At 41.7% G+C, this 10,085-nt stretch overlaps 1 protein-coding gene across 3 annotated transcripts in view; it reads left to right on the forward strand.

Moving 5' to 3' along the window:
- The window catches only part of CWC27 (CWC27 spliceosome associated cyclophilin), a 233,224-nt gene extending 223,390 nt beyond the window's left edge, over positions 1–9,834 (forward strand). For all 3 annotated transcript variants that reach the window (XM_051853710.2, XM_002714061.5, XM_070056755.1), the window contains one exon: positions 9,246–9,834. In XM_051853710.2, the coding sequence (XP_051709670.1) occupies positions 9,246–9,408 (163 nt within the window). In that variant the 3' untranslated portion in view covers positions 9,409–9,834. The remainder of the gene's footprint in view (positions 1–9,245) is intronic.
- The last annotated feature ends 251 nt before the right edge of the window (positions 9,835–10,085 follow it).

A 10,085-nucleotide genomic window follows, 5' to 3' on the forward strand; every position in this document is an offset into this window, starting at 1 on the left:
CTTAAAAATATGAATTTCATCCACCAATGTTAGTTGATTTCAAATAAGTTATGTGTGTATTGTAGTGAAAAGAATATGCAGTGTAATAGTGTATTATAAAAATACACTGTTAAGGACTGAACTTTGCACTCCCTTCACCCAAACCTCCTATCTTAAAGCTTCAGCTTCCAGCATGATGGCATTTGGAAATGGGGTCTTTGGAGGTACTCAGATCTAAATGGCACTGTTGGGAGTGGGACCTTAATGACACAAGTCATACTTCACACCCTCTTGACAAGAAGAAGCCAGAGACAGTTCTCTGCCTCCCTCCATCCCTCCCTTCCTCCCTCCCTCCCTCTCTCTTTCCCTCTCTCTCTCTCTCTCTCTCTCCACCCACACACACTGAGGAAAGGCCATGTAAGGACACAGTGAGAAGGCAGCTGCAGCTCGGGAAGAGAGCCTGTACCACGCACTGATTCTGCTGGCATCTCGATCTGAAATCAGAACTCTGAAAAAGTAAACTCCTGTCATTTACGCCACCCAATCCATGGCATTGCATTGGGGAAGCCTGAGCTAACTGAGACACACAGAGTACAAAATAAGTTGAAAAGACAAGTATTTGCACTTTTTTTTGTCCTTTGCAAAATCCTTTTGAATGCACTATGTTTGATCTAACCATGCAAAGTAAAATGGGGAGCACCTGACCATCGTCCCTGTAAGGAAACAGACAGAGGCCGGGAAGCAATGTGACTTTCCTCTCCTTAATGGCTGAATTGTAACTCAGACTTGGGTTTCTGACTTCAACCCCTAAAGGTTTCCTTAGAAAGTGTTACAGAAATTCAGAGGCAGGGGCAGGTCCTGAGGCCCAGGGCAGTCAGAGAAGACTTTAAGGAGAGAAGGACTGGGGACATATACCAGCAGGAAGGAAGAGGCAGGCCATTCTGGAGAAGTGACATGGACAAAAGTTTACTGTAGCCCATCTTTGAGACAGAGCAGGACATGGTCCTTCCAAAGAATCAAACATGGGCAACACTTGAAATTGTTTTGTCTTGCTGAAACTTTCCTTTAAAAACAAAACAATGAAAAAGACTGGTTTTTCTTTTCAAATACAAGTCTCCTTTCAAGCCACCCCCCAACACACACACACACACACACACACACACACCAAAATTAAAAAAAAAAAAAACTTAAGCCAGATCACTTAGGTTTGTGATTCATAGACTCATGAAATGAAAAACTTAAATAATAACCAGGAGCTATTTAGTGGAGTTTTTTAAGAATTCTAACTTAACAGAGAAATTGGAAGCTTTTAACACCATATACTACCACAGTACACAAAGTATGTGTATGACAAAGTTTTAGAAGAACTGCAACGTCTTTCAACCCACATAAGGGAAAGCTGTCTATCTGATGACGACATACACATTTCCCCTGCCTCCAGGACTAAGCGAACACAAGGCAAATAGCAACCTGTGTGCAGTTTCACTGGCCCATTTGAGAAAGATAGGTGTTGGATTTTTAGAGTACAAAGTTAGTGGTTGTGGAAATACCTTATTTCAGCTTTTTGAGTACCAGCCTCTTCTCTGCTATATAATGTTTGAAAGATGAGATACTTACTGACCTGGAAAACCAAGGATTTATAAATATAATTATGAAATACTTGGGAATGACAAAGGGTCTTCAAAAAGTTCATGGAAATGCATATTTTTTTAAATATGTGGATTTCTAAAATATTTTGCGGCAAAATAAACTTACTTTTTTTTTCTTTTTTCTTGACAGGCAGAGTTAGACAGTAAGAGAGAGAGAGCACACGAGAGAGAGAGAGAGAAAGGTCTTCATTTTTCCGTTGGTTCACCCCCAAATGGCCGCTGCGGCCAACGCACCGCAGTGATCCGAAGCCAGGAGCCAGGTGCTTCTCCTGGTCTCCCATGGGGTGCAGGGCCCAAGGACTTGGGCCGTCCTCCACTGCACTCCCGGGCCACAGCAGAGAGTTGGACTGGAAGAGCAGCAATTGGGACAGAACCGGCGCCCCAACTGGGACTAGAACCCGCGGTGCTGGCGCCACAGGCGGAGGATTAGCCTAGTGAGCCGCGGTGCCAGCCCCTTACTTTTTAATTCCTTTTCTCCATGAACTTTCTGAAATCCCTTTGTGTGTACTGGTATTATCAAAGAGAAGTGCAGGCAAAACCAGGAAGAGGTTTTGGAGGTGACAGTTACCCAGAGGCATTTATTTATTTAACGCATGTTTATTGGAGGCCTTCTTGCCAAGCATTTGCTGATCAATGCTGTTAAAAAGACCAATGAAAGAGAACCATCCCCCTCCACGTGGCCTGGTGGGACTGACAGCAGTGGGAAGAAGACTAAACCGAAGAGATAGATGAGATTCCCCAGGAGTCCAGAGAGGGCCTTTACCCTGCTGGAGAAAGAGCTGGACAGGCCAGGAGAAGAATCCAGAGTGATGTGAGAGAGGATGACACCTCTGCTACCGGGAGGTGTGTGCTGCAACAAGGAGACAGGACGGCGAAGGAAAACAACCTGAGTTCCTTGCAGGAGCAATTTGGGGCATCTGGAGCATAAGATGTCATGGGGGCAGGTGATGTAGGAACTTGGAGGGAAGAGCAAACCCAGATCGATCGTAGAGGCTGCATGAGACGTTTGGGTTTCTTTGTGTAGACTGTGGAAAGCCGCCAAAGGAATTAGAACAGGAGCATTTTCATGGCTAGCTTTGCATTTCTGAAAAATCTGTGTATTATCTGAAAAACCTGGTATTATCCACCACAAGGCAGTCCTTAGTAATTTGGTGCCTGAGAGGAGATTGCCAAACATCGCCTCTTCCAGGGGCAGTGTGGGCCCTTGGTTCTGTCCTTCTTGGGCCTTTGGCTGAATGGGGAATCCCTACCTAGCATCCCCATTTGAGAGAGAATAAGGAAAAATTGGAACTGAGATTCCAGAGAGCAATTATTAAAGAGAATAGGGAATAAAAAATTTATAGTGGAAATTAGTGCTTTTTTTTTAAGTATTTGTCTAAAGGAGAGGTGTTTTTCCTCAAAGATCCTCCCACACTACTCAACACATTTTTGGAATTTCTCTTTTGAGATTGCTTTAAAGACCAGCCTGGGAGCCGAATAAGTAATCATTCTCGTCCCTTTATGGTTGCATCTTATTTTGAATTTTATACTCCAAAATAAGCACTACCAATCTGTGTTTCTATCTTCCTTGCTAGACCTGCCTGTGACTTTTGTCTTACACTTTGCAAGCTTTCCAAAACGAGCATTTGCTACATTGTCATGCCTGTGTGTCTTCTCCCTAACAGACGGTGCTTAGGAGACAAGCCCAGGTCATACATGGCCTGTGTCACCAGTGTCCAGCATCAGCCCTTCACATAAAAAGCCCTCATATGTTTGTTGAAAGAATAATTGAGAACTTCTCTTTGGAATTGCTCATTGTTTTGTCCTCAAACCATATACGTGAAATAGACAATGCACTTAGGATTGTTCAGTTTGACAAATAGACACAGAGGACCATTAAGTTTCTCCTAGTATGTGAAGTAGTTGTCATGAAGAGCCAGGTGTTCACCATCTCTGAGGGGTAGGAACAAATAGCTAATGTTATCAATCAGACAAAGTGTAAAGATTCTTGAACTTTAGTTCCGTGGTCTTTGGCTGCATTTAAAAATAGCCAAAGAAAAATTGTTTTAATCACTGATGCTGAGACCTCATCCTGAAACTATTAAATCAATACTCTACAGGTGAAAGCCTGGCATTGAGAATTCTCCAAACTACCCAAGATGATCCCCCCATCTGATGTAGGATCTCTAAAATTATGCTTTGGGGAAACATTGCTTTAAAGGAAAAAAAAAATCCTATCTCTCCAGTTCCACCTTAGATGGGATAGGAGATGAAGGAGAATGCAAGCCATTCTCACCACAGTCTGTTGAGGAATAAGAGTTTCCAATGGCTGATAGCATTGCAGTGGGAAAGCAGCCATCGGTATGCGCAGCGCTCGGAGAGTTCATGGAAAGGTAGACTTGTGCTGAGCATGAGACTTTCTGCAGAGTCTGGTAGATGTCTTGGGGGCTTATCACTGGAATAAAAGACAGTCTCTGCCCATGAAAGGAGGTCAAGTGTTAGTAAATGAGGTAGTTCCAGCCGGTAGGCCTGGCTAATACAAAGGTCCTGAAGGCTTTCCCAGCACAACTCACCAGGCTGGGCACTGAAAATACGACTGTCTTGAACAACCGACAGTCTGTTCCCAATAAGTACACATGCAGTTACAAAGGGGCCAAAGTGAATGAGAAGTGAATGAGCTTGTTGAGCTGGGAAGCAAGCGGTTGTAAGGGGGGCTGGTTCTAAGGGTCAGACCGAGGTATTGATGTTAAGTTATTCCTGATCACAGGAATGCTATGAAAGAGACATGGGAGATTATTTTAGAACATCTGGAAGAATTTGAAAAAGGAAGAAGTCCAGATGTAGAACAATTAGGACACCTGCAACAATCTAAAATAGCGATCATAAATAAATGTTTCTTTCAGGGGAAAAAAAAGTTCCTAAATTGGGGTGATTTGGAAATGGGAAGAGGTGGTTCATAGAATGACCTATGAACAAGAGAGCTGTTTACATTATGAGAGCATTTGTTTGTTTGAAAGACAAAGAGAGAGAGAGAGGGAGCTCCTGTCCACTAGTTCACTTTCCAGATGCTCCCATGAGCCAGGGCTGGGCAGCCTAACGCCGGGAGCCCAGAACTCAATCCAGGTCTCCCACGTAGGGAACAGGGAACCGAGTACTTGCACCATCACCTGCTGCCACCCAGGGTGTGTATTAGCAGGGAACTGTAATTGCATGTGAAGCTGGGACTTGAACCCAGGCACTCAGGTATAGGATGCAGGCATCCCAAACGATGTCATAATCACTGCATCAACACTCTCTCCGACATAAGTAATTTAAGTGCATTTCAAGCAGAAATGAATTGCGAATATTGGAATTCTATACTGGGCTACTTATTATGTGCCTAAAAATTATTTTTCACATGTTCCATTTGTATTGTTGTCATATCAGTATATTTCACAACTGTGTGAGAACTTTAAACACTGAATGTCAACTCAGTGAGGTCAGTCACAGTCCAGGTCCTTTTCAAAGCAGTTAGTTCGTTTTGATTTATATTTTACACAATCTCATACCACAAAATACTGTCAATCACAACCTCTAATGGAAATAGTAAGCCACCATCTTTCTGTAAAACACTCTAAAGTCAAAATTCTTTTTTTTTTTTTAAAGATTTATTTATTTAGTTGAGAGTCAGAGTTACACAGATAGAGGAGAGGCGGGGAGCGGGGGGTGGGGGGGGAGCAGAGGTCTTCCATCCGATGGTTCACTCCCCAATTGGCCTCAACGGCCGGAGCTGTGCCAATCTGAAGCCAGGAGCCAGGAGTTTTTTTCAGGTCTCCCACGGGGGTGCAGGGGCTCAAGGACTTGGGCCATCTTCTACTGCTTTCCTAGGCCATAGCAGAGAGCTGGATCAGAAGTGGAACAGCGGGTCTCAAACCAGCGCCCATATGGGATGCCAGCGCTTCAGGCCAGGGCTTTAACCCATTGCACCGCAGCGCTGGCCCCAAAAGTCAAAGTTCTTATTTGAGAATCTGAGCCTGTGTGAAAGTTTTAATTAATCAAAACTAAATTTTTTGTCTTTGCCTTCAAGTGAACAAGTCCTAAAATTTTCGTATGTAAATGATTAGTGTAATTAATTAAAAGCAAATCGCTGCTCTTGTTGAGCTAATTCCATGAGCAGCCGCAGAATGGTTAGTATTAAGTTATTGGGACACAGAAGATTTTAAACTACCAGACCGTTCTGTACTCGAATTAAGACTGTATTCTAAGTCTGCATGTGTATCCTCAGAGGAGACTGTAAAATGTGGGCATGCTTTCAATTCATGCAGTCTGTGATTTATGAAGGCACATAGGTCAGGAGTTTATTACGCTGAAAATCATAATAACTGTTTTGTTTTCCTTTTTAAAATGAAGTGACCAAAGCATGTTGAAAGATAAATGGGTGAAGCATTTTGATTATGCTTTTATTTCTATTAAAGATTAAATATTATTGCCGAGGAACCAGCCATGCTAAGTATTATGATATTAAAGCTGAAGTAGTTTGTAAGCTGATAGCCCCTTCTTTCCTCTGGGTCTAAGTTTGCTATTAATCAAAATGTTGGACTTGTTTAGTGCAGTGGCGTATGAAACAAACAGTTGAAAAAGACAGCTCCTTTAATTTACAGCCCTCTCTTTTTCAAATTTGAAAGAAAATCTGTTTCTTCTTGTGCACTTTGTGCTGTCGTTCACGCGTCTGGATTTCATTTCTTATACCAGAGGTGACTAAATCCCACTAGTGGCAAAGTTGTCTCATGGTATAGAGAGAAGGAAGGTACCTTTTTATGTTTTTATTGACAAAGTCTGGTAAAATCATTTTTGAAACATGGACAGTCACCATTAGATATGGATATTACCCAAAAAATCTATTCTTAGGCAGAGAATGAGATAATTTTTAAAATAAAAGAATATACATGTGGAAACATATAAATATCTCAGCTAACTAAGCTGGTGAGTTTTTTTAAGTATCAATCTGGGCATATTGAATAAAATTGTCTTAAAGGGCGTATGATTCCAGCTACTTCCTGGTGCTGGTTTAGACATCAACACAACTTCAAGCACTGGGAAAGCTGCTAAGCACTCACTGAAGTGCAGTGTAGGGGTCTGGGCTCCCATTCACGTGTGGCAACAGACTTTTAACAGGATGCTCTTCTAACTTTGTTTCCCATCAGCAGTCATATTCTTAAAGTTTACTAATGCACTTTATGAAAAATGCAGTATAGGTTGTAAGAAGTGTGGGAGAGAAAGATCACCTCTCAATAACTAAAAAGTCTTGGTGCAGTGGGCTCTTGAGACTCCCACGTCCCACTTTGAAGTCCTTGAGTTTGAATCCTAGCTCCGCTTACAATCCAGTTTCCTGCTGATGGACACCCTGGGAAGCAGTAGGTCATGGCTGAAGGTTTTGGGTCCCTGCCACCAGTGAATGAAGTTCTTAGCCCTTGGTTTCTGACTGCCCAGCCACAGCTGTTGCAGGCATTTGGGGAGTGAACCAACAGATAGAAGAACTCTTTCTATCTGTGACTATCTGTCTTTCAAATGAAATGGGGAAAAAAAAAATGTTAACATTAGGTCTTAATTTATTACTTAGGTAAGGAAGAACTATGCTTTTAGGCACCATCTTTCATAGGAAAGCAGGTTGCAAATCTTATAGAGTTTCAGGGATAAGGAATCATTTAGGGGTTGCCCACCTCAGAAACTCAATTGTTCAAGAGAAACTGTTGCTGATTGGCTGATGTTCAATAACATTTCCCTGAAATGAGTCTGTCACTGACTGGCCAGCTTTTCAAAGGCTTGAGGCCACCCTTATGAGTTGGATTTCAGAGGTGTATTATTGAAGCAAATTGTCACTGATCATTTAGCTATAGGCACGTCATCATTAATTGGTCAAATCCAGTTTAATTGTGTTTCCAGCTGGTTCTAGTGGTTACTTATTACCGTAGAACAATCAGCCTTTTCCTATTTGTTACACACTATTTTATTCTCAGAAACTAGTTCTTAAACACAGTAGATGATTGAAAGCCCAAGAAAATAAGATTTGGGGCCAGGCACTGTGGCATAATAGGTTAAGCCTCTGCCTGTGGCACCGGCATCCCATGTGAGCGCCAGTTCGAGTCCTGGCTGCTCCACTTCTGATCCAGCTCCCTGCTGGTGGCCTGGGAAAGCAGTGGAAGATGGCCCAAGTGCTTGGGTCCCTGCACCCACATGGGAGACCCAGAAGAAGCTACTGGCTCCTGGATTCAGATCTGCCCAGCTCCAGCCATTGAGGCCATTTGGGGAGTGAACCAGTGGATGGAAAATCTTTCTCTTTCTCTCTCTCTCTCTGTCTCTGTAATTCTGCCTTTCAAATAAAGAAATAAATCCTTAATAAAGAAGGAAATGTGTTTTTTAAAGCAACAGGAGTATAAAATGTCAGAAACTCATGTATGTGAGATGAGTTTATGTATTGAGATCAGTTATGAAATGAAATTTAATTTGTATTATTAATAATAAAGTATAGAAAAGTGAATGTAATTTGCCTTAGTAAATTAGATTCTAGGTAATTGTCATTTAATAAATTAGATTCTAGGTGATCATACTCATTGCATTAGTAAGCTTTTTCAAGTAGAGTACAAAGAGATGGGAGTAGTGCCTAACCCAGCTTGTCAGCCCTAAGGAGCAGCAGCTACTGAACCCTTAGTGATGGTAGAATTCCTAATATTGTAATGTTTTATTGCCCTGTCAAAATCTTAAAATATTTTCAAAATCTGAATGTATCCCTAGGAATTTGCCACACAAGTAAATGTGTCTTTTATTCCTGTCAGCAGTTTAGTCCTATCTGTTGCAATGAATAAAGGGATACAGGGTGACCTATTTAAAAATGGTTCAAATAACAAATAACAAATAACTAGACAGAAGAGCCTTAATCATTCCATTCAGTTTGGCTTGCATAAAAAACCTGAACTTTGTCCTTCAAATTCATTCAACTGCACTGAAGTCTGGACTTCTGACTTCCCTGTTTATTCCTGACACCTCCTAATAGGGGCACAGTTAATCACTTACATATTTCTCTGCAGCTAAGGATAGCCAGCTTATGACCACTTAGGATTCAAGCACATGTTGATACCTTAAGACCAGTGAGTGTTTGATAGAGTAGGAAAGCAGCATGGCTAGATTTGTTGTAATCAACAGTAAGAGGAGGAAATTAATCCAGGAAAGTATGCCAAGTGCTTAGTTTGCTTTCTATGAAAACAAATCTATTAACCAGACAACTCCCCAGAAAAGGGAGTCGTGACATGTATTCCTGATACTTGATGCATATAAATATTGAAAACAAAAAAGTCAGGTAGGACTGGGTGTTTCGTCTGGAGTTTTGCTCAGCAACCTGGTGCACTGGGCAAGTGTGCTATTCAGGTGAACTTTTGAGGAATACTTGTAGGTAGAAGGTTTGTAAGCTCCCGTCAAGGGAAGAACCTCAGGGAAGACTGAGGCAAAGAAACGCAAACCAGCAGAGCAAACTCCAGATCTGTTTTCCAAATGTGTTTTCTGAGAAGCTGCGTTCTATGTGGTGCAGTCAGTGACAGTGGAGTATAGAATTTTTACTTTCAGTTCTTAAGCCAAAATCACTGACCCATCTGTCTCCCTATTTAGGATGTCCCATGTACTTCAATTTGAAGATAAAAGCAGGAAGGTGAAAGATGCAAGCATGCAGGACGCAGACACATTTGAAATATATGACCCTCGGAATCCAGTCAATAAAAGAAGAAGGGAAGAAAGCAAAAAGCTGATGAGAGAGAAAAAGGAAAGAAGATAAAAGGAGAGCAGAGATAACAAGAACATGCTGGAATGTGCCTGCAATCAGTGGCCTTGCAACAGCCATTGTTCCCAACAGCATCACTTAGGGGTGGGCAAAGATTTTGAACCTGTTGTCTGGTTTTGAAGGACAATTATCTTTGTTTTGTAAATTGTGCAGTGATGTAAGCACATGCTTTTGGTTACTGGTATATGCTTTCTTTTTCCTAATTGACCTTTTATATTGCTAAAACAGAAATAAAATCACTTTCCTTCCCATTTGCGGGTTAGCCATTTACAGATTATGCAAGTCTGTTTGAGTTACATGTGCAGTGTTCCTTTTGAAGATCTCTTTATAAGTTCTCACAGAGTATTTGAGGGAAATCTCCTTGGTACTCACTTTGGGATATAATACAAAATTATAAAATAAAAACATAAATTATATAAATGTGGATGTTTTTGTCTTGCATATAAATATTTTTAAATAGCCTAACGCCTTAACTCTTGAGGAACCCTCAAGAGAGTATTTATACCTCCATCGAGGGCAGTACACAGCTTTTCTGGATCAGTCAGGACACTTGAACACTCTGACATCAGGTGAGCCCACTGCAAACCTGCTCTGACACCGAGCCACCTACCCATCCTCTGCTCTTCTCAGAACAGCAACAGCAGGAGCAAGACTTCAACAGAGATCCGTTC

This window comes from Oryctolagus cuniculus, chromosome 14 (genome assembly GCF_964237555.1).
Source record: "Oryctolagus cuniculus chromosome 14, mOryCun1.1, whole genome shotgun sequence".
NCBI classification, from domain to species: domain Eukaryota; kingdom Metazoa; phylum Chordata; class Mammalia; order Lagomorpha; family Leporidae; genus Oryctolagus; species Oryctolagus cuniculus.